Here is a 23934-nt window from a genome sequence, read left to right on the forward strand (position 1 = left end):
GGAAAAGTGGGATGAGGAAAAATCCTCAATTGATGTCAGTTTCATTTTTCAATTACTTAATTCCAAAATCAATAAGTGTGAATTTAACTTAAGAAATCGAGTTGAACCTTTATTTTTTAAAGTCATGGTCGTAAATGCAGTGTTATTCATCCGGATGACCTGTTATGTCTTCCTTTAATTTTTGCAGGTTAACATCTCACTTCAAAATATTTACGCTTGCGGTTCTCACAACATGATGTGAAAATACTTCTACGCTGAAAGAAAGTAAAAGTTTTTTCACAAACTTTACTTACTTTATTACAATAGAAATCTATGTATGGAATATGAAAAAATTAGTTAATTTAATGACGGCATTATGCCTAATTTCTTACTCGTGGTGTGCATTCTATTGTCAAATGGAGGAGAGAATTTTGAACCCATTTAGTTTTGAAATATAATGAGCACTGGGCTTTTCCACTTTTAAACTTTATCATCTTCACTAGAGATGGGTTTTTGAATTAAGCATAGCAGTAGCAGTGCATACATATATTGTAAAATGTATGTATGTAAAATATGAACATATTTATCGCAACATCATCATTATTCATCGTTGAATATATTCTCACGAAACCATTCAGAAAATCCAAATTGCAATTGCAATTATAGAAAATGCAACATGCATCAATAGATTTGATTGAATGCAAGCCACGATTGCAAAGGAAAGCGAGAGCGTGCAAAATTATTATCATATTGTAAAATCCATCTCTAGACGAGATTTAGGACTTTGTATACAGAATGCACTTTACCAACCACCCTTCAAAGTTCAAACCACAAAATTACGATTGCATTGAATTCACATATTTATTATCAACGACACATATCTGCACAAGTATACAGGCGGGTATGTTATTATAATGCATAATAATCCTTGCAAGTAAATATGCATACAAGTTCCTTGATGAAAATCTCGATGAGCATAAAAGTGCAGTGCAAGTTAAACCGAATTCCATTGAATCTGTCTGTTGAGCTTTACGAGTTGTAAGAATGCATGGATGACTTTATTTGAAATTGAGAAACCATGTGGTACTCACTGACTTTTATAAAGGGAATAAATAAATAATCCAACTCTCTCGTCCCATCAGACAATCCCATTCGTTTGTTGCATTTCGTTTCGTACCATGCGATACATACGTGCGATGGGATGATCAGCAGTATCTAGAAGTCAGACTGTAAATAAAGTGGCGACAAATCAAATAAATACGTGTCCCGTTTGCCCTAAAAATAAATTACTCCATTCATAAATGTTACAGATGTTGTGTGACCAGATTTCTCCATCACTGCGCCTTCCTCTCTTAACTTTAGCGTTTCCGCTTGACGTGTAAGATCTTCAGGTTGGTTACCTTATGGGAACGATTATGTGTGATAGCCGATGAATGGCTAGATTCTGATTACATGCACAGACAGCCCCACCCCACCCGATTGTCATCATAATTCAACGTCTTCTAGGGAATTTTATGATGGCATATTGATAGCATAGATTCCATTAGATGATTTAGTAAACACAAAACAACCACGTAAAAAAGAACTTGGCCACGTAACACATAAACAATTGACCCATGTGTATTTATTCATATGTAAATAAATAAATATGTAGAGATCAGACATTCGTGCCAACTAAATACTACAGCCGAGTGTCAGCTTTATTAAAATTTAGTATGACTCATAGGTATATTTTCTACGTGTTTCACCTTCATTATCAGAACGTCGTCCTAAAGTAAATATAAATATTGAAGTCTAAGTTAATACAGTTCACGTAGTAGATGAGGATGAGGGAAAAAGTGTAGAAATTTTACAAAATTTTGTTTAAACCTTTAAAATTGTTAATTTTGAGCCATCTTTATAAAAAAACGAACATGCAGGATAATTTGTCAGAAATGTTCACAACTTTTTTTTGGAGAGCAATTAGCACTTTCGACAATGTGGGATTAATTACTAACATTATATTCTGCATGCGATACTACGGACTACCTGAAACTGAAACCGCAAGCGAAACTAGCATTTTGTTGTTTTCATACTTTCGTGCTGCATATTAGATTCACATGAATCTTTTAGGAGAACGATTGTTCATTTTTGCCAAGGTATAAACTTTATTGTTGTGTTGTGACATTACTATTTACTATCCACTTTATTATGGGGCATATATTTTTACTCTTATGAAATCTTAGCACGACATCTTTATTCGTAAAACTCGTCCTGAATTTCAATAAAGAAATTTTGAGTACATTATTAAACTGTGTTCTCAACTTGTTAAGCAGTGGTAAACCAAGTGTTGTTAGTCTCAAGTAGCGAGCAAAGTGTACAATGCAGATTATTCCCATATAAACTTTAATCATTACTTCTCATGAAATTGTTCTGCGGTGCCACAGGCTCGAATGCAATGAGCGGAAGGACTTCCTATCGATAAAGCTATCACATAATATAAATATGTACGTACGCGTAATTTCATACCAATTTCGAATGGTGTATGTGGATGGGAAGCGAGACATTTTGATACTGCGATCAATTACCTTTTGCAAATTTCTCAACTCAATAATGACGAGCACATGTATATTGATGTCATAATGTGATTTTAGGACTCGAAACTAAGAACAAAATTAGAAATCTGAGCTCATATGTAAAAGATTTTCACATGCTGATGTCCTGAGTTAATTGGAAATAACGGACAGTATGCACATAAACATTAGAATTTTTTTAGGTACATGAAAATATGTCCAATCTAGAAATAACTAGACGCAATCCTGCAAACTTGACTATAGATAATGATTAGAACGCCATAGAACCGCAAAATTGTGGCCGATTAACGCAAACCGTTAATAATTAGATTTAGTTGGAAAATTGATACAGGAAGGAAGGAAGGAAATTAGAGCAGCATCAGCTACGCAAGTAAATAGAAGATTGATTAAGTTAAGGAAGATGTTGGTAGGCATGTGACGATCAAGAAGAGTGTGTTGCTCTATTTTCCAATATTAACGATCAAGTGACAAAATGAGACAACAACAATAAACTACTTCAAACTTTGCATACGAATCGAGGACTGAATGACTTGGTCAAATGTTTTTTGGCTGATGTGTAAAGCTGTGAAGCATATTCAGGTACAGTGTAAAAAGAAGATTGACATTTTAAGTAGATCAATTATCAACGATTTGCTAGTCAATCAACTTCAGGTGTTAATTTTAAAGAAATTACGATTGAGTTATTTGTTTTGGTTTACAAGTATTTTAGCGAATTTAGAAAAAATGACAGAATAACTTTAATTAAAGTTAACAGTAATTAAAGTTAATGTATAATTTATTACTTAACTCTTCTAGGGCATGGCCCATAGAGTTACACTTTAATTTTAATTGAAAATATTTTTAAAATAATTAATGTTAACTGGAATGAGTAATCTTTGTCATTCTTGAATCTTAATTGCCCATTTACTCTGAACCATATCAAAACATATATCATACTTTTAGCCAAAAAGTCTCATTATGTTTTCGTGCAACACGTACGCATCCTTTATTGCTAAGTACATGTATTCATTGTATAACAGTTTTGTCTGTCAAAATTCTCAGATTGTACACTTTTATGCATATTTGAATAGAGGGAGGATCCATTTCTTGTAAGGATTGCAATATAATGTTTAATTTTATAATGAATCACATCTGAAAATTACACTTCGATTAATCTTGAAAAGAGGATACTATGTACTAACTAACTTATCAATTTCCCATGGTGCTCGTAAACGGCACGGTGCGTGTAGCAGGTTATTATAGAAACTTCAATATTTTGATAGTAATTTTAAAGCAATGTCGCAATGTCAATTTCATCAAATCTGGATTAAAAAATCAACTCCTCGAACAAAAATTCAAGAATTGCATGCACAGTCTTTAAAAAAATTTTGAGTATTTCAAGATATTTACTTGCGTAGTATGATGAATTAAATAAGTTTGGATTTATCAATATGAATAATGCAATGACATAACTAAATTCAGCTGGTTGGGCAGATTGTTAACCTAAAAACAATTACCCAAATTAGCAATTAAGTTTGCATAATAATACAAAATGTTTGCATGAAAATAATGAAATAAAATCACCACTACTTATTATCTATACTCTTAGCGAGACGAATTTGTCGATGTCTTCATTTTTTCCCACAACGCGTGTGATGATGGGCGATATTAAACAAACAAACGCCGGTATTTGGCAATAAAGTGTGTTTCCATCATATTATGTCACTTTTTCAGCGTTAAAGGTATAATTTGATGATACTTTGTTAACTAAATGAGATTAATGAAAGACTATCTTTTTATGTACATGGCTTTAACTTTGCGCACCTTTTTACTTGGTACATATATTAAAAGGAAGCAATAAGCCGACATGAGTGTTGTTGTTGTTACTCGTTCTTGTTTTACAAATAATTATTTTTTTGTACAAAATTTTGCAAACGTTTGTGTTGTATTTGAAGATAATGAATTTAGTTTAAGATAATAATAGGATAAATATGAATGATGAACAAAGAACATACAAACTGAAGAACATGTTACATATGGCGTGCAATTGCACAAATGTGTATGTACAAGATGCCATTTCATGCAAAAGTAAGACACTTTGTTGTAATTAGTAACGTGCATTTTTTGCTGGCTTAACAAAACAACGTGATGAAAAAGATGAAATTGAGAATTATCGAGCAGAAAAACGATCGAGCATACCGATGCGTGAAATTGCTGCATAAACACAAATAATTTGAATGCAACAAGGTGCAATGCAACGCAACGTTCCGAGGCCAAGAAATTTAGCTTTTAATTTGAGGCCGAACTAATGGAATTATAAATACTGCAGTTTTTCAGAAATTATGCTTAAACGATGGGAGAAAAGCAGGGCTAATTTTTGAGGCGGATTAATTTCTCAGGATTCAGTAAATGAGACGATGAACTTGTCACTTGTAATTAGCCATTTGTAAACTATGCATAATGAGACCATAGTTTACAACCATACTCTAAAATGGCACACAAGGGTTCATTAGTTTGCCAGAAAGATTGCAAGTCATGAAATCTTTCCCTTTCCTTTTACCTGTTCCTGGTGGAAGTTACTACGCATTTCATTGTCATATTCTAAAAAATTGCGACAAATTGCTCATCGTCACACACACCATCGAACTCACACAATCAGAGAGGCTACGTACCTTGTATATCCTCCCATTTGTTGTATCTACATAGTTGATAGTCGCAATAGGAGTCATTATTTTCCTTGTTGTTATCCCATTTATGATTTATAAGTGTAATAATACGAAGCAAAATGTGACCAACCACCGCCGCGGCCGCTATTAATAATAATATTCTGCTTTGATAGCACATAGTCCTTAATGGGCCTCATGATGATGTGAGCACAGGTAAACAATGGTTAACTACTGCAGAATTAATGCAACAAGTTGGTTATTCGTGTGATGTGAATAAGTCAGCAGCATTTCAAAGGAATATCAGCAGACAGAGAGTCAGGACTGGTGGCAAGTTGGTAGTTACCATATTAAAGTGGTAATGAGAGATTTGAGTCAGCAAGTCTCTGCAGGTAGTATATAAAGGAAGGGCAGTTCTATATCTTGGTGTCAAACGTGCAGTCGAGTCTTACCCAATTGGTTGGTTTTCTCACTTTCCTCTCAAATCTCATATTCTCCAAAAGACAAGAAATTATAAGAAGTAAGTGGAGTTTTGGCTCTGTTCAATTTCCGGAAATTATAAGGCCTCTTCTCTTTTTTGGAAATTGTGACACATTTTTTCTAAAGTGTGAGTTTGTCTCATTTTTAGAATGAAAGCCGTGGTTTGCTTGGTTGCTGCCTTCGTGGCAGTCACACTCTCTCAGGACGCCAAGGACAAGGAAAGCGACCGGCCAACGGTGTTTCAACGTTTAATTCCTGCCGATGTTCTCAGAGGTTTGTTGATTGTGGTTTAAATGCAATTCGAAATTATCCCTTCGAAATTTCATAAGGTATCAATTCTAGATTTTCCTGGCACTTGTTTTGCCTCAACACGATGCGCCACCTTCGAGCCTGGTGCGTCCTGGGACTTGAAACCCTTTTGTGGACGATCAACTTGCGTAGCTCAACAGGTTTGTGAATGATTTTTAGTTGGTTGGATTTATTTTCTTCTCCAATCTACAAAATTTCATCCTTGAGTCCTCTTACTTAAGAGAGTGGTACGGATCCAATATGAAACTAAATTTATTTTCAGGGTCGTCTCTGGGAGTTGGTTGAAGACTGTGGCCCACTTCCAAAACCAAACCCCAAGTGCAAATTGTCCGAGAAGACCAACAAGACTGCCGACTTCCCAATGTGCTGCCCCGTTTTCGACTGTGAAGCCGGAATCACTCTCGAATATCCAGATATCCCAAGGGCACCTGAAGCCGGACCCGGAAGTTCTGCTGCCTCTGGTAAGTTAAGAAATTCTGGGTCAAAGTTCAACTGAGGTGGAAATAGTAGGTTGGGAGGGACACTAATTAGTTTATTTTCTTGTCGCACAGCCCCCGCTGGAAACCAAGCTGTCGCCGCTGCCAAACCCTAAGCAATCATTGATCTAGCTGAATAACCTCTTTCCAATAATATTTATACTACTCAACCAAACCAAATACAATGAATGCTACCAAAAAGTGGACCTTTTTTACTCTCAACAAATATGATGCTAGAGACGACGAATACTTTTCTCACACACAACTGGAGTCTGTGATCTCTTCTCAATCGAATGCACTTTTGCTAACTTTCTTACTCATCCTGTTCATCAGTATTGCTGGTCAATTGGACTCACTATTTCGATTGGAGACACAATTTTCAACTATTATTTCATTATTTTCTCTATCTCTCATATCTTTTCCTCATAGTCAACTTATAAGTCTAACAAGTCTCCCCAGAAGTTGAGATGGTACGTATTTCCACCTCTTTTCTCTCTCTTGTTGCTATTGTGCAACTTAACCTTGTCATTTTTTAAGTCACTGTGAGAGTTATAAGATGTTAAGTGGTTATGAAACGTTCCTTTAATTATGCACGTGTGATGATATAAGTAATAAAAATAGTATGCATTCACGAGTGCACAAAAACAATCAGTTTTTCTCGTTTTATGCACGTAATATGCATGACCGCATCAAAAGTGTCAATCATTCATCATAAATTAACCGTTCTAAAAATTACAGTAGACATCAACTTTTATAGATACATAAATTTGCTGTATATTAATTCTTATGTAAATGACCCTGGAGCAGGCGAGAAGTCCAACAAAATTTATGAACGAGGCCTTTATAATTCGTTTTAGAGGGTACTTCGAAACTCTAAATCTACAACATCGTAAAAAAATCATTTTGATTAATGCTGGAAAAGTTACTCATAATAATAAGGCGGCGAGGTTGGGTGAATATGGCGAAGAGTTATTAATAAGATTTCGAGTTGTTAACAGTATTTCGAATTATTAATAAAACTTCGGTATTCAGTTTCATATTGCTAACTGCTTATCTTGTTAATCCCACGAAATACAAGACATTATAGAAAATCAACCCATTGCTGCAAGTGTTTGCTAGATTGGGAATAAATTATTGAAATATGAGGATCTGCGAAATGTGTCATTTAATAAGTACCACACGCTTGTAGTGAAATTTCAAAATTAATTAATTAAAATTAATTAATTGGGTCAATCAAAGCGACTTTCGAGTTACACGTAATAACTTTGAATGTAATTATTTATTTCACTATGCAGTGTAATCTGAAAGCCGTGTTTTTTAATTTACAAAACAACATATCCTTCAATCATGTCACCCTTTATGTAAATAAATTATATAATACGCTGGGCTAGAATTATACTTAATTATCGCCATCGTTCATTTCATTTACACATTTAGTTGATTAATACTAATGCAATCAAATACACATTGATACTCAAAGTTCCACAGGTATTTGGACTAGTTTTCACAATTGCAGTTCCATTTACCAATTATCTCTAAACAAATGCCATGTAACTTGATTTAAACAATTATCGATATATTCGTCAATACTGTTCAGCCTAATCACAATAAGACTGTCTAAAATCAGCAAAATGTAGTACTTGTAAGCTATGTAGTACATTCTAATTATACATTTTACGATCAGATCATTCCAACAAAATCGCCCATGAAAATTAAGTTTTATCCTCGATAACAGTCGATGATGCACAACACCACTGTTTCAAACATGATAATTACAATTACTATTAGCTGGTCTGGACGATATTGGAGTGTGTGCATAGAAGTATACTTATGTACATACATAGTAGAAAATTACCATATATAAGATGATGCATGATATTATTCATGCATATGTGCAAATACACATGTAGGCAAAAGTCTACTAATTAAATACAGTGTTTATACCTGTCTCAAAAACCATAACCCCTCAAAATTGACAAGCATATTTGCAAATAGAGTCAAAATATATAACGACTGTAATTACATTAATTTTGTTATAAGCCACTGAATTTTAATCATTAAGACATTCGGGTGTGTGGCCGTTTGAATTCCAAAAATGTGAAACTGCGTCTAATTATTTCTGTCACTTATGAAAATATAAAATCAGCATTATTACTTATCTTTAGTCCGAATAGTGGAATTTTAATTAGTATTATTTAGAGATAAGGTTTCCCAGGTCTTCATTTTTCTACGCAGATTACAGTTATTGTCAGTGAATGCATCTACATTTATGTATAAACGAAGCTGGGATACAGACCTTCTTGGTTGGTAGGATCATACTTATTCCGGTAATAAATAAGGCGACAAAATGGATTTTTATCTTAATAAAGCTCGAATTTCGTCTTTTTCCGCAGCGTCAAGATAGCTTGTTCCGTCAGGAGTTTTCCCATCTCTTGATGCACCCTATCAACAATCAAGTCGTGTCATTCTAATTCCTGGGTTAAATTATACAATTAATTACTTTTGTCAGCAAGAGCTTCACGCAATCAGTGTGTCCTTCCCAAATAGCGGCGAGCAGGGCGCTGATTCCATGCTTATCGCAAGACTATAAAAATGTTGGAAAATTTCCTTAAAAACTGATCCCATTTTGCCCTTGGTGAAAATCGACTTTCACTTACGTTCACATTAGCTCCCTTCGAAATCAGATATTCAATGACTTCCTGCTGTCCGTAGTCTGCAGCGTACAAAAGCGGTGGACGACCATCCACATCCTCATTGACATTAATGCCCTAATAATGACACGTTAAGTTAACTGATATGCGTCACGACCCCACCGGAAGCTCCCGTAAATTGTATTCAGCTTAAAATAGCGTGACTATTTATTCACCTTTTTCTCCACAATTTCTCGGACTTGGTCCAAGTCTCCGTTTTTAATGGGCCACACCAAATCACTCATGATTACGATTTGTGTATATAAGAATTCGTTCTTATGTGTGACGTTTCTGTTTTTGCTTTCTCCACCTCAATTTTTCCCAGAAAAATGTGCACTTGCCAAATATTTTATCAATAGTAGGCCGATAAAGCTTCTTCACAAGAATATACAGACCAGAAATTTAATCCGCTCCAGTTTTATATGACGACAGTACAAAAGGGGAAATCTGTTGTTCAGAATAATACTTTTAGACACAGGATACAGCTCAAATTTTCTGATGGCAGTTAAAGTCCTGTCATGAATTTAGATGAGGGTGGAAGAGAAGACCGGTACAGAAAAGCAGTCTTCTTATGGTTACTTAACAGATGAGATTTTATGAGGCAGCTATAGAAGGAGACCAAGTAAAGTGACAGTTGATTTGTTAAAAAAAAGTTTTTTAACGAGGAGAGAAGAAGAAGAGGCAGTAAGTATGGCAGTGTGTAACAGAATTGATGAGGGAGGATGCATGGGCTAAGCAATCGTCGTGTTATTAGCGAGTTGAATTTGAGACATTTGAGAGAGAAGTGGATGTCATGCTCTACGCCTTGTTGTGCTTTTACTCTACAGATTTCATTAAAATGCATTTTTATGTACAAGCTGTTGATTAATTCATGACGTGGTGGAGAGAGATTGTTAAAAAAGGGTGATATAGTTATGATGATAAAAATAAATATGCCATGAGTTGAGGACGCGGAATAAAGGAATTTTTACACAGAAAGTGGAGTTTCGTCTCCTTTTAAAGATTCTTCCAACATTTCATGTCAAGTTATCCGCATTGTCTCTCTTGACATATGTGGGTATTTTTATTTGAATGTCTTTTTCTCTCTACACTAAAAAACTACATTCGTTCCGCACATCGAACTGACATGTGTACACTTATTTTGTATAAATTGACTTCTTTTGGCTGCCCTGAAGAAAGTGACGGGTTTATTGATGATAATGGATAAGGAACAGGTTGTCGTAAGATGATGCGGGTTTTGCTGTAGTTTCCATTTCAAATGGTAGAATTTTAAAATGTGTTCTATATGGGTTCAACAAGGGCTATAATATGTAGATATATATTTATATGTAGATAAGTTTATCTGTTAAATGACTGGGTTGACGATGATAAAAGCGCTATAAGAATTCGAGTCCTAAACCAAGTTGTACCCCTCTGGCTAACCTGTCTCCCTTGGAGTATCTAAATGGCCAACAATAGTTAAGCTCTATTCTTGCCACTTGACCAAGTCTCATTGCTAGTCCAATTCCGTAAGAGGCCCGGAAATTACTCAACAATGCTTGAAAACTTTGAGCAAAGTCTTCCGCTGAAACAAAAAAAAGATAAAATTTTGTACGTAGTCATTGTAATAGAGTGGACATATTTAATTTAACTTTAATGAATTAATGTAATTACTGTTGAAAGATGAATCACTAATATTTCCAGCATTGATGAAACCATGAACTCTGAAAAAGTCACCAAATCCACCCCTTCCTAGGTTGAATGGTAAAGGAGAATATAAATGCAATGCGGAAGCCCAATACGCCTACAAAATAGAAATTAGTTGATATAATAACTTCATTTATCAAAAATGCTACTACATATAATCAAAATGCTGACCTTTCCACCAAGCGCATCATTGCCACTTCTGGATCCAAGACTTTTCATTTCAAAGCCTCGAATAGTTTGAGGACCTCCAAGGAAAAATAAATCACTAACGTTCTGGGTTTGCACTCGGGCATCGAGAGGTCTAAGAACACCTAAAGATTCACAAGTACAAGATAATGTTTTTCCATCTTTATGAGCATAATTTAATAGATTAATAATTTAAAATAATCTAACCAAATCTGGCACCTCCTTGCAGCACCTAAACCGAGATGAAAATTAGACCAGGGTATTTCCAAAAATTGTGACTAATTTATTAATGTTACCAGTTCAAAAGGCAGTGGAATATTGACTTGTAGCTCAGAGTCGTGTTTCACAAACGCAACGTCTCCGCCCAACCCCGCATATTCTTGGACTAATTTAAGTAGCACGCCCGTCGATGGGAATATTGGATGATCTCTGTGATCTACGGTCATCACGTGTCTTATCGCTGATTTAAAACTATGACCACTTTGTTCCCTAACTGCGAATGAAGTCGTTCGTCCCGACGCCTCCAATTGCCTCCAAGTTCCCTCATACTGCATATTATGTCTCACTCGTTGTGCTGACTCGAATGACAGGTCCAGCAGAGCCCCCGTGTTGAAAGTGGTAAAACCGGACCAGTACGCTGGAATTTTGTGGTGATACGCTGTCGCTGTGAAGCTAGAGAGAGTTAAAGGAAGTTGAATTATGACCTAACCATGTTAAGCATTTAGGTGTGAGGATATTATACAAATTGTTTGCATTACTCAGAATTCCATAGACCACCCAAAGGTTTCATGTAGCTGAGCATTGTACTCTTATTGGAATTTGACCCGATGGTATGTTCAATGTTAATTCTTTCTCCACGTCCTGCCAAATTAGGGAGACGACAGCCGAATATCACGGAGCCTTCGTTCGCCCCAATCATTGTGTTGACTCCACCCACAAATCGCCCAATTTCTTGGACTGTGTAAATGATCTGAGTGAAAGTACACAATATTAATTAGTAGCAGGCGTATGGAATTTCTCTTCAAAATTGTCTCACCTCATATCCATCCTGACTCGCATTTTCACCCTTACTCGTGTCAATTACAATACCTACGTTTCGAAAACAACCCAACTTCTCTAACCTTCTTTGAACTTCGCTCGCTTTGAATACCATCTGCAAATTCACAATCCGAAATTTATAGTTGTTCGCAAATTTCACATGAAAACTTTAGCCCAGAACGTATTTATTCATACCTCGTTGAAGGTACATGCTTTAAAGAGTTCGCTGATTGCTTGGGTAACGTAGTCATCTTTCGTTCGTCCGAGTCCCTGAATGTGGACATTGTCAATTCGTACGGGGACTGTTTCTAGGTCGATCGGAACCCCTCCGGCCGTTACAGCCACACCCGAAGCATACTTCGTGGGCTGGGAATATAAATTGTGTCATTTTAGTCGAGCTCAAGTTGGCTTAATTCACTTGGTGAAAATGATGAATTCTTTTGAACCCGGGTTCTTACCTTTGTTTGTCCAGCACCCATTAACACAATTGTTTAAACTGGACTTTCACTGCAAATAAATGAATTATACTTTCCGATTAGTAATATTCTGGCTCAAAACCTTCTATCTTTAAATAATTATCTAATATTTTATATATTTAATGTTCCACAACAAAATTTAAATCTCATGATGAAACTCTTATAAAACTTGCTACACTTTTTCAGCGTTCTGAAAATCTTTTCAATCCAAATTCTCCCAATATACATATGTATTTTATTTGCATTATTTCTTATGCAATTTAGAAATCTATGAAATTGTCACCTTATTGTATACAGTGAAATTAATCTGGACCCAGCTCTCGAGTCCGCTTCATTGCATTCTTGCTTCTTGTATTATCCTTGTCATTAGCGGTTTAATTTACACATTTGCCTCTGATTTGATTAATCTCTTCTCCATCCTACCACCAAATAAGAAAAAGTCCCATCCTTTTACAAAGACTTTAAATCGGGCCGGTTTCCATCTACTACAAAATATAAATGTTCCCATAGGACATGATCCTGTACATCTGCATATATCTTTTCATTCATGTGATTTTCCCTGCCAGGCTAACTCTCTTCTTAACAGCTAGATCCCTCTCTGACAGAATGAAGACCAATGGCTTTAAGCCTTTGTGTTGCAGATTCATTCGCATCGCATCCTTTTGGTAGGACAAATCCTCCACCGTTGAAACCTTTGTGATCGTTCACCCCGATGGGCAGGATGTGGGATGAAGTCGTAAAAGCGAGTGGTTGAACTTCACCATTCCACATATGAACCTTTTAACGTCGACTTTTAACGTTGGGATTTTTAGCCAAGTTTCGTAGGGTCCTCTCTCAAAGTTGAAAAGAGTTAGCCGAGCCAAGGCAGGATACAACGAGGAGCACCAATTATGATGAGAATTACCACATACTCGTTGGTGCATACTACTTTGCCTGGTTGGTGGCTCTTAATACTATCCTCACCTTGGCATTAGTTTACTATTTGGCTCAGTTTTAATAGTGAAGAAGAAAGAAAGATCAAAAGTGAGTAAAAAGATCGAGATACAAGTCTCGGGTTAGAAAGACTTGGAAAAATTGTTCCATTTCCAAACTTTTTGGAAATTGATGAGGAGCTTCTGAGCAGAATTTTTTATTCAGATCGAAGTATCCTCACCAGTGTCCCAATCTCAATAAATTACTGTCGTGGCTTATTTATATAAATAATGAGTATATAACTACTACCTATGCAGTAGTTTAAGAAAACCATTTTTAAAGGTGGGCTCAAGCTTAATGATATTCTTATTTTTCTCGATTGTATGTACTAATTAAAAACTTTTTTTGTTTAATAGATACGTTAAGAGAACTGTTCTTCCAGTAAATACCTTTTTTAGTATAAAATGAAGATGTTTTTGTGAAACAAGAAAACCACCTAAAACGAAGTGGTGTTCCAGCACACAAAAATATACGACGAAGCCAGCTTCGACTATATACGATAAGATAATATCCATTTTCTTCGTGATGGAGGAGGTGATGATAATATCACGATGCCGCTCATACTTTCTCCACTGTTGGCAAGGGTGATTAACCCGAGTCCAGTTTCGGAGCTCTGATGACTAAAAATAAGAGAGCAGCCCCAGAAATCCATTTCATCTCTCCCAAAAATTACCAAAATTACGTCGGAGGAAGAAGAAGAAGCTTTTTAACTTTTTCTAAATCTTACTTTACTTTTAAAGAGTGTCGTTGTGTGGTGTGTAGTTGAAAGAAAGTAGGAGAGCAGAAAAAGTGTGGTGTGGAGCCGTGTGAATCAATCAAATTCTTCTATTCCTCTTCTGTTCTCGTCAATGTTATAACACATAAATTTGTGTGGTTTAAGACGAAAAAGACATACATAATTTCCGAAAAGTTGCTCAAGAAAGGCGCACACCCCACACACGGCAACAGCACGATTTTACGGTAAGCACAATTATGCTTTCTCAGAATAACATTTAATCATTCTTATGCAGGGAAATGCACTGTAGTGCAATAAATGCAAAAACTGCAGTAATATTTGGTCTAATGACTGATTTTTGAGACGAGGTTTGTAACCTTTTAAGCCATTAACTGTGACGTTATTTACGACTGGACGAAATTTGAGATCTTTTAAACAAATCATATTTCATAAATGTTAACAAACTGTGTGGTACACTTTAATATTTGTCTGCTCGGTGCAGTTAAATCTAGCTCGTATTCATATCCGTCCGTATTTGAGACATTACTATAATCCGACTCCTTTTTGAGGAATCAAATTTTATTTACTAGAGTTGCACTGGATTGAATTAAGTTATAACTTTGCACTAAAGGACCTAAAGCTTAGTTACCTATGAATGGATGATTATATGGTGTCACCTTACCTTAATCCGGGGTTTAAACTTCCAGTTCCTTAATTATCCTCGTACCAGTCAAAATCTTCATTTCCACCCTCCATTCTTTTATTACAGTTTTTTTCAACTTATTACAAACTAAGCTAAACAATACATTCGGCTGCTTCAATTTGAATGAGAGGGAGAGAAAATGCTGTAACAAAGATCAATTCGGCTTATTATTACCCATTGTTTGGTAAACATGGCATCAATTTAAAATGAAACAAATAGGTACTTATGCACATATAGCGGACGTGCTGTTCTAAGCCAATAACTAATTCGCTAATTGTTGTGCCATTTTAATAAAAAATATTATTATGGGCATTTTATTATCGGGATTTCTTAGTATTTTATGTTGTACTTAAGCAAAGGTCAAAGTCATTTAATGGCTGCACAGAAGAAAAGAGCAAGTTAAAAAAAAACTTTTTGCCTGCTCCTCATGGAGGACGACGTGGAGTAGACCATGCTTGCTTGCTTTCTCGCATGCATGCTTCGATCATGATTCGACATATTCTGATTTTGACTGAGGTCTGCGTGGATGATGGATATGGATGAGGCCTTTTTGTTTTCCAGGGTTTAATTTCAATCTATAGCAAGTCCACTGGTTAATCTTGTCGGCAGGTGTAAGTGGCAATCATTTGTCTGATAGACAATTCTCATACATAACTGCGGAGATTATCAAGTTTTTGCCGATCATCAGTTTGGAGAATTTAGTTTTGGTCCAATTTTTTTATCGTCTCAATTTAGGTGAGTGGTGAAGGATTTACAGACTATCTTATTTATTTTGCTTACTTACGATTAGTGCGTGCATGTGGAATAGTGGAATAAGTAAAGTTTGACTAAATATGTATGTAATACATTTTGGGCGTGGGTGGACATCTTGTTGAAGTGGTAGTACTTTCGACATTGTTAATGTCATATATTATATCATGGGCATTTAATTTAAGAAGTGTCATCCGTTGAGGACTGACCAATAGTCAACAAGGCTAAAAACCTTGTATAATAATATTCTTATCACAACCAGAAGGAGTAGTAGTACACAGTGTGAATAAATGTTGTCCATAGGTGAGGTAGGTTTGATTTGTTTGCAGATTTGAGTTGTTGTCACTTTTGTAATCAGAGGATAAGAGAGTACAGGAACGAATGTCACTGTCATGTTGTAAATATAATACAAAATGAGATAGATAAAGGCTACCTATAGTTGGTCGGTTGTTGGTTCACAATTATCTGGCATATTTTATGATGTGTGTCAATTAAAGAGAGAGAAAAGACGACGCCCTAAATCCCTCGCGTTGCTACATCGTCTATATTTTATCGCTTTTTAAGGGACGTCATGTAAACGTAAGCTATTCTCGAGGTTGGGTTATTGATGTTCTTGTTGTTGTTGTTGGTCTGGTGCGAATGTAAAAAAAATGTATTTAATTTCATTGATGATTAATTCGCCGACAAAGCAACAACATGGCAAACTAGCCTCCAGAAGTATAATATTAATCATCTTGTGAATGTGGTGATGACGATGGTGTGGGAAGAATAGTTGATGTGAGAGGAATTAAATAGGGTTGAAATTCAGGGTCTAGAGTCTGTTTTGAAGAAAACCAAGAGTTTGTTATCTAATTTGAGTTTTCTGGAGATTTTGAGAGAAAGCATGGAAAAATTGCGTTGGTCAGAGTATCACAAAGTTATTATCTAAACAGACCTTGTGTACTTTTTAATGAACTCTGATTATTTTGCAACATGAGGAGATGCACAACAAAAGCGGTGGTGGAGAGTAACCTCAAATCATATCTCTAAATTTAAATCCAAACACAATTAAACAATGGATAATATGTTTTGAAATTGAAGTTCTATGACTTTTGTTTGAGTCGTCGAGAATCAAATGGTGGTGGTCATGTGGTGGTAGTGGTGGTGTTTGGTTCATGGCATGTTTTTAGTTCTCCGATGAATGCATTCCATAACATAAATTGTACCCCGGACCCTCATAGATATTTATTATAACCACTTTTGACACATCACTTTTACGTACATCACAATTCATGCATTTGTAATCAGTTGGTTGTATGATTTTTAAGCATTATTTATTATATCGCACGACCATAGAGGAGAATAAACCTCTCTGTTTGCCTTCCTAGAATGCAACGCATGATTACTGATTTATTGGGGTCTATTTATGGAATGGTATACATATTCCTATCTTGTATGCATAATGTAGTAATAAATATATATGTTGATTACAGTCTGTTGTATACATAAGTAAAAAAAATGGCTGGCAATTACGTTGTCGAATTGTTTGAATGGGTCTTTCCACCAATTTATGTGGTCTGTTCTTGATTTCTCTTCAGGGTGTCGGATGTCCCAGGACATGGACGCTGTTGGTCTTCTAAGAAGAAGCGGAGAAGATCATCATTGCAATACTTCAAAGAATCATGAGGACCGGACTGGTTCACATCACTTATCATCATCATCATCTACCTCCGTCGTTGATCTAGAAGAAAATAGCAACGCAAGCAGTGGAAGCAATGAAGGCGAATTCCCCCCTCCGACGACCACGCCCATCATCGGGGAGTCGGATGGCGTTGGTCCTGCCGGAGTCGTTATCGTCATATCGAAAACTAGTGCCAAAGATCACCGATCGTCCTTAGGCATCATGTCGGATTCTAGTGACGGTGGGAGCACGACAACCACGACGGATGATAACCACCACCGACATAATGATCATCATCACCATCACCACTCTGGCTCAAGTCACCATCGTCCTCGTGCCAACTATTGTCAGTTTGAAACGCCTGCGGACGAGTCGAGGGGAACATTCCCAGACGACTTTGACGAAGAGTTGTTCATAAATATGAACACTGGTCAGTTCGTGGAATCCCGAAACGCTCCCAGGCAGTTCGACGCGGACGAGGAGATGGAGATGGACTCGAATAATTCCAATGTCAATCACCACCACCACGGTCTTGACTTAGATACTGCAGATCATTCCGAGTCTAGCGATAACGAAGACATGTTTGACATGAACAGTAAAGTCGCCTTGGAACGGGTAACGACAACCACAGCATTGGATGCAGGAACAACTACGCCCACTTCGAGTCGCGTGGGTGGTCATGTAACCTCCGTCATAAGAAGACTTTCCTCTCCGAAAGAACTGACCGGTGCGATGATGATGGCGTCGAATAGTGAGGAGGAGGAGGAGGAGGAGGAGGAGGAGGAAGATGTTCCGATTAGGACAGGAAGTGTCGTGGGTGGTAACGACGACGACGACGATGATGATGATGAAAGCCAAATAAGCCAAGAAGACGAACCCATGAACCTAGATCTCAACAACTGTACTGACCGCGACGACAACAATGCACCAGCCCCCATCATCATAACGACCAGATGCCTGGTGGACGAGTCTTACAACCAAGATGACGACGAAACTCCGGAGGAGGATCCTGTCGTGGAAGAGCCGACGACATCTTTCCCAAGTTCTATTGTGAGTAGATACATGACTTGACCTCCATCCGTGTACTTTAGTTGTTTCCAAGGCAATGAACCACGTTATTTTCTATTCCATAAATAATTTCATTGGTTACATTTCAGCGCAAAAGAAAGTGTGAAATTGAAGAGCTCCTGCCATCCAAGAAAGCCGTGACGGAAAACGATAATACAATTTCTGGGTAAGTTTGTATTGTTTATCAATTAATTACTTTTTGTCTAATTATTTTATAATAACTTTGTTAGAATAACGCCTGATCGGGAGTTTAACGAGTTTGATGAAGATCTTCATGATGACGACGGGTCATTGACATCTAGTCCATCACTCCTGTCGGACACGAGCCCTGTTCTGGCTGAATGGTTGAACGTGTTTGGTGTACGTATTTATTTGCATTTTTAATTTTTAACAACAATATTTTATTTAAATTTAGGTGGAAATTATGCATATTACTATATATATACATGCGGTTAATTGTTAATGTTGGTTAAGTAATCTTGTTTGCTCATGAAAACTTGCTGTGCCATACTATTTTATAGCACCATTTAATTGAATTTTTACAAACATTTTTACAAATATGTTTATGCCAAATTTTATAATTTGTAAACTTTTTAGCATAATTTTGAATTTCCGTAATTTGAATAATTAGTTGAAATGCGAGAGAAACAGTTTTTACCATGAAGAATGGTTATGGTGGTGGCGTGTGTCAACACACAAGAGACTGAAAATTATTGGCAGGTCAAGTCGCTCTGCAGTCGTTTTTTTGTGTTCTCAGTACTCGGTCTGACTGATTTTTAATTAATAACCATTCATTTAAAAATTTGATTATCAAAAACTTTCAGAGTTGGAATCCAGTTGAACGGCTGAACGCGATTAATCACCTCATTATGTCATCCACATCGTCTGAAGTTCGGCACATGATGAGAGTTATTGAACCCCAGTTCCAGAGGGATTTCATTTCCTTACTTCCGAAGGAGGTAGAATTAATTACTAGCTAAATTAAATTCATGACTTATTATGAATTATAATTTACTGCGTATCTTCTTTTGCAAATTACTTGTCTCAAATTGCAGCTGGCATTGTATGTTCTGAGCTTTGTCGAACCCAAGGACTTGCTCCAAGCGGCGCAAACTTGCCGATATTGGCGAATCTTATGTGATGATAGTCTACTCTGGAAAGAAAAGTGTCGAGAAGCTGGAATTGGACCCTTCAGTGCAATGGCACAGCGAATACACAGCCGTCGTGGTCGCGGAGGAGCTCAAAATCTCGTCATGCTGGGGACAAGTCGCTTGTGTCCAGGGGCAAGTGATAGCAATTGTATTTCGAGTTGTGAGCCCTGGAAATCTGCCTACCTACGACAGCATAATGTCGAAATGAACTGGAGATTCCAACCTATTAAACCTCAGAGAACCTTGAAAGGTCACGACGACCATGTGATAACTTGCCTCCAATTCTCATCTAACAGGTCAGTTCATAAAAATATATACATTGTGTACAACTAATTATTTAATGATACAATTATAGTAGTGAATTTTAATATCCTTCGTTATAATATGCTCAGAGTTGTGTCTGGATCCGATGATAACACACTCAAAGTGTGGTCTGCAACGACTGGAAAGTGTCTTCGAACGCTTGTTGGACATACTGGAGGGGTTTGGTCCTCTCAAATGTCTGGTACAACGATTATTTCAGGGTCGACTGATCGTACATTAAGAGTTTGGAATGCGGATACTGGAGCCTGCTTACATACGCTTTATGGTCACACTTCCACCGTTCGTTGTATGCACTTGTTTGAACGAAAGTAAGGTTTTTAGCACTTTGACCATTACGAAAAGTTAGTAACATTATTTGTTTGCTTTTGAAGGGTGGTGAGTGGCTCTCGAGACGCAACCCTTCGTGTTTGGAATGTTGACAGTGGGGAGTGTCTTCACGTCTTGGTTGGTCATATGGCGGCTGTGCGTTGTGTTCAATATAACGGGAAGATCGTTGTATCGGGAGCGTATGATTTCATGGTTCGAGTCTGGGATGTCGAAAGAGAAGAATGTCTGCATCAGTTGAGCGGTCACACTAACCGAGTTTATTCGTTACAAGTAAGTAACGTATTTACTAGTTTCAGCATTTTATGATTATTGATAATGGTATAAATTAATTGGTATATATTATTATACTTATTATAATGTCCTTTTTTACAGTTTGATGGTATACATGTTGTCAGTGGTTCGTTGGACACAAGCATTAGAGTTTGGGACGTCCAAACTGGAACTTGCCGACATACTCTAATGGGACATCAAAGCTTGACATCGGGCATGGAGTTGAGAGATAATTTGTTGGTTTCCGGAAATGCAGATTCCACTGTTAAAATTTGGGATATTACTACTGGCCAGTGCCTTTTAACCCTATCGGGTAAGACAAATAATATTAGTTGAATATTAATAACAACTGTAGGACAATAAAATTTATGCATGGTTGGACTTTAATTAAAACAGGTTCAAATAAACATCTTAGTGCAGTTACCTGCCTCCAGTTAATTAATAAATTTGTAATTACGTCTTCCGATGATGGAACGGTGAAACTCTGGGATATTGCGACTGGTGAGTGCTCCACCATGTCATATATTAGTATATTCATGGTACATTTTACTGATAATTTTAACACCAATGTTTTTGTTTTAATTTATAGGAGAGTTTGTTCGAAACTTAGTAAGGCTGAGTAGCGGTGGAAGCGGGGGTGTGGTTTGGAGGATTCGAGCATCTGAAACGAAATTAGTTTGCGCTGTCGGTAGTCGTAACGGTACTGAGGAAACCAAACTGCTGGTTTTGGATTTTGATGTAGACTCACCAAAGTATGATGATGGAATGAAGGATGCTTCCACCTGCACGTCAAACAGCCCCTTAAAACCTGAACACTTGGCATCCAGCCTTATTTGTTGATTTTACATCAAAACAATAGATATCTTGTTCCTTACAGTTCCTGTTTATTTACATTCGGTATAAGGGCTCATCCATATATTACGTCATCATTTTCAACATGGGAGGATAAGGAAAATTTCCTATCCTCCCGCGTTGAAAATGATGACGTAATATATGGACAATCTCTAATGATTATTAATTTATATTAATTAGAGTTTATTAATTCGATTTATTCAGATGAGTTCAAATGTTATGTTGCACTGTGTTAAAATTTTTCTAATTTTCAAAATTGTCAAGTTACTATTTTAAATAGTGTAAGCACCGAAATTGTAAAAGAAGGAGGAGGAGGAGGAGGATAATTATTCAGTAGTTTGGCTTTTTGTCGTCGTACAGTAGGGTTTGAGGTTATATTAAGAATTGTTGGTTGAAGCTATCTCCTGGTTATATTATTACGCTTATACACAATCCAATCGAGTGGAATGGGTACTTGTGATAGGTTGCCTTGCCCATTGTCATCATCAAAAGTTTATAAAGTAAGGTGTCCTCATTATGTACCCTGTAATGCAAACCTACCTGTGGGTGTACTATATGTAAGAGAACCGAGCTTCACATTCAGGATTGTTTTGAGATGATAGCGTTTCATACTGTTTGAGTAAGTAATAATAATTTCTTGCATCCAAAAATCATACTCATTGTACTGCATCATTTTGAATTAGTTGCGAAGTTTCCGAATCTCTCGCATCATTCATTTTCTCTTAATATAATACAGTTTGGTAATCTGCATCAGAATTAAATAAGAAGAGGCAAACTATTAAGTTGCAGTGTGATGTAACCCACATCACTAAAAAGCAAATTTTGTCAGGGTTCCATTAAATGATAATGATATTCGCTACGTTCAAATAGAGAGAGAAAGATGTAGCAAAGTAAAACTATAATTATACTACTTAACTACATAAATATAATAGTACCCAACCCACCTTAAAAAACAACAGCTCCAATTAAGAAAAAGTCGACTCGAACTCGAGTATAAGGTCCCCCGCCGCTGTTCAATAATATGCATATTATTATGCTACAGAAACGCAATTAAAAAACGAAGTAAGTACTATAAACAAAAAAAATGAGAGAGTAGAGGACTGGCATTTACTGACATTTTATTAAAAGGCTGATCGGAAACTTTTCTGTGTAGTTGTTGTAGGGACAATATAGTGTTCATCATTCATCATCGTCGTCGTCGTCAATTATTGTGTGTGTCGTCTATCGTCATCATTGCATTTTATTGTGATTGGATTCCTATAAATGCCTAAAATACTAAATCTCATGCAAGCTGTGTAGCAAAAGTTAAAATAAGTGGCTGACAGGCAAATATCATAAGGGTTCTCTGGTGATGAAGGAATACAAAAATCACGCAAGTCTTTAAAGTGACACAAATTTACCACACAATAAAAGAATATACGAATATGCAGGTAAAAAATAATCCATTGTGTTGTCTTGTCGGACGAGTAAAAAAATGATTGAGGCTGGTTTGTAAAAAATAAGAGTAAGAAATCGTTGTTTTACTGTCAAACTCAGGAAGCGCAGTCCCATTCTCTAAAGTTCAAAATTCTTTATTTAAAGTGATATCACGTTCTGTGACTATGCAGCTACTGTTTCATAAATTATCCGCTGTTTGCGCATAAAGGGATACAACAAGTTATAAATCTATCAAGGCGATAGCCAGGGAGGTAATTATATGTATGTACATGTGTAGGTGAGAGTAATAAGCAGACACACAATGACTACTATAAATTGTCTACTACTTGTTTATGCAATTGTTGTATTTAAAAGATACCAAAAAACTACCACAAAAAACTATCTGTCACAGAAGTTGTTAATAAGTGGATACATAATAAGCAAAACATAATAAGTAAGAATATCTGAATTCCTGAACGCAATATTTCTCCTGAAACAGCGAATAAGAGTAAATAGACTGAGAATGCCAATAAAAATAATATGATGATAATGAATATAATAATGTTTCGGATAATTGATAGCTATTAATTGGATACTAATACAGACAATTACAGATTAGTTATTACTAAGATTAGTTCGTCGGGATAATTAATGACAACCAAAAAACCAACTTGATTGCGTTTAAGGTGATACTTTCTCTTAATTTTATTTTGCTGCGTGCATTAAGAAGGCTCCTTAATTCTATACTTTATGCAATTATATATTCTGTGGTTGCTGTCGCCCCCATCATTCGCAAGGAGAAAGGCATCATAATAATAATAAAAATACTGTGGTCGTGTAATAATGGTCAGTTAATTAGTTAATTAATTAGGCCATGATTCATTTTTAAGAGTAGAATTATCACATTTTTTGCCTTTTCTTAACTCTTCCGTTGACAAATATCAATAGACGATGAAAATAAATAATAAATAAATACAGTTTTCGTCACATTGGGTGCGTTGATTCCATATTACGGTCTAAAAATATTATATAATCTCAAGTTTAAAGCCAGTTTTTTTCAAGTTACTATTATTACTACTACATATTACTGATAACGTACATACGAATATTATTATTTTATCTAAACCTCAAGTTTTCCTGTGCTAATAAAAAAAACTTTATGTTAATCAACTCATTCGACCACGAAATTAC

At 36.2% G+C, this 23934-nt stretch overlaps 4 protein-coding genes across 6 annotated transcripts; 2 read left to right on the top strand and 2 right to left on the bottom strand.

Moving 5' to 3' along the window:
• Window positions 1-5554: 5554 nt before the first annotated feature.
• Window positions 5555-7108, top strand: LOC110850963. Its single transcript, XM_022098578.2, has 5 exons — window positions 5555-5714; window positions 5823-5947; window positions 6017-6123; window positions 6246-6444; window positions 6535-7108. The coding sequence occupies exons 2-5, from the start codon at window positions 5824-5826 to the stop codon at window positions 6573-6575; spliced, it is 471 nt and encodes a 156-aa protein (XP_021954270.1). The 5' UTR covers window positions 5555-5714; window position 5823; the 3' UTR covers window positions 6576-7108.
• Window positions 7109-7719: 611 nt separating this feature from the next.
• LOC110850964 (myotrophin) lies at window positions 7720-9890 on the bottom strand. 2 transcript variants are annotated; one of them, XR_002548016.2, is made up of 5 exons: window positions 9326-9888; window positions 9117-9227; window positions 8960-9043; window positions 8756-8901; window positions 7720-8686 (listed from the first exon to the last, which is right to left on the bottom strand). XR_002548016.2 is itself a non-coding variant. In XM_022098579.2 (4 exons), exons 1-4 carry the CDS (start codon window positions 9392-9394, stop codon window positions 8815-8817), a joined length of 351 nt encoding a protein of 116 aa, XP_021954271.1. In that variant the 5' UTR covers window positions 9395-9890; the 3' UTR covers window positions 7720-8814. The 2 variants fall into 2 exon arrangements, 1 of the variants encoding a protein (XP_021954271.1); XM_022098579.2 differs by having other exon boundaries at window positions 7720-8901; window positions 9326-9890.
• A 250-nt stretch (window positions 9891-10140) lies between these two features.
• LOC110850774 (sorting and assembly machinery component 50 homolog B) lies at window positions 10141-13028 on the bottom strand. The gene is made up of 10 exons (XM_022098333.2): window positions 12819-13028; window positions 12518-12566; window positions 12255-12425; window positions 12058-12174; window positions 11780-11991; window positions 11318-11693; window positions 11229-11253; window positions 11007-11146; window positions 10803-10932; window positions 10141-10713 (listed from the first exon to the last, which is right to left on the bottom strand). The coding sequence occupies exons 2-10, from the start codon at window positions 12536-12538 to the stop codon at window positions 10526-10528; spliced, it is 1380 nt and encodes a 459-aa protein (XP_021954025.1). The 5' UTR covers window positions 12539-12566; window positions 12819-13028; the 3' UTR covers window positions 10141-10525.
• A 387-nt stretch (window positions 13029-13415) lies between these two features.
• On the top strand, window positions 13416-23913 carry LOC110850714 (F-box/WD repeat-containing protein 7). Of its 2 annotated transcripts, XR_002548002.2 has the most exons (13): window positions 13416-13789; window positions 13864-14467; window positions 17253-18385; window positions 18493-18569; window positions 18634-18763; window positions 19228-19362; window positions 19459-19850; window positions 19947-20186; window positions 20250-20475; window positions 20578-20788; window positions 20872-20976; window positions 21065-21372; window positions 21508-23913. XR_002548002.2 is itself a non-coding variant. In XM_022098234.2 (12 exons), the coding sequence occupies exons 3-12, from the start codon at window positions 17261-17263 to the stop codon at window positions 21313-21315; spliced, it is 2892 nt and encodes a 963-aa protein (XP_021953926.1). In that variant the 5' UTR covers window positions 13416-13789; window positions 13864-14467; window positions 17253-17260; the 3' UTR covers window positions 21316-23913. The 2 variants fall into 2 exon arrangements, 1 of the variants encoding a protein (XP_021953926.1); XM_022098234.2 differs by having other exon boundaries at window positions 21065-23913.
• Window positions 23914-23934: the final 21 nt, after the last annotated feature.

Source organism: Folsomia candida, unplaced genomic scaffold, assembly GCF_002217175.1.
Source record: "Folsomia candida strain VU population unplaced genomic scaffold, ASM221717v1 Fcan01_Sc006, whole genome shotgun sequence".
Lineage (NCBI taxonomy): Eukaryota > Metazoa > Arthropoda > Collembola > Entomobryomorpha > Isotomidae > Folsomia > Folsomia candida.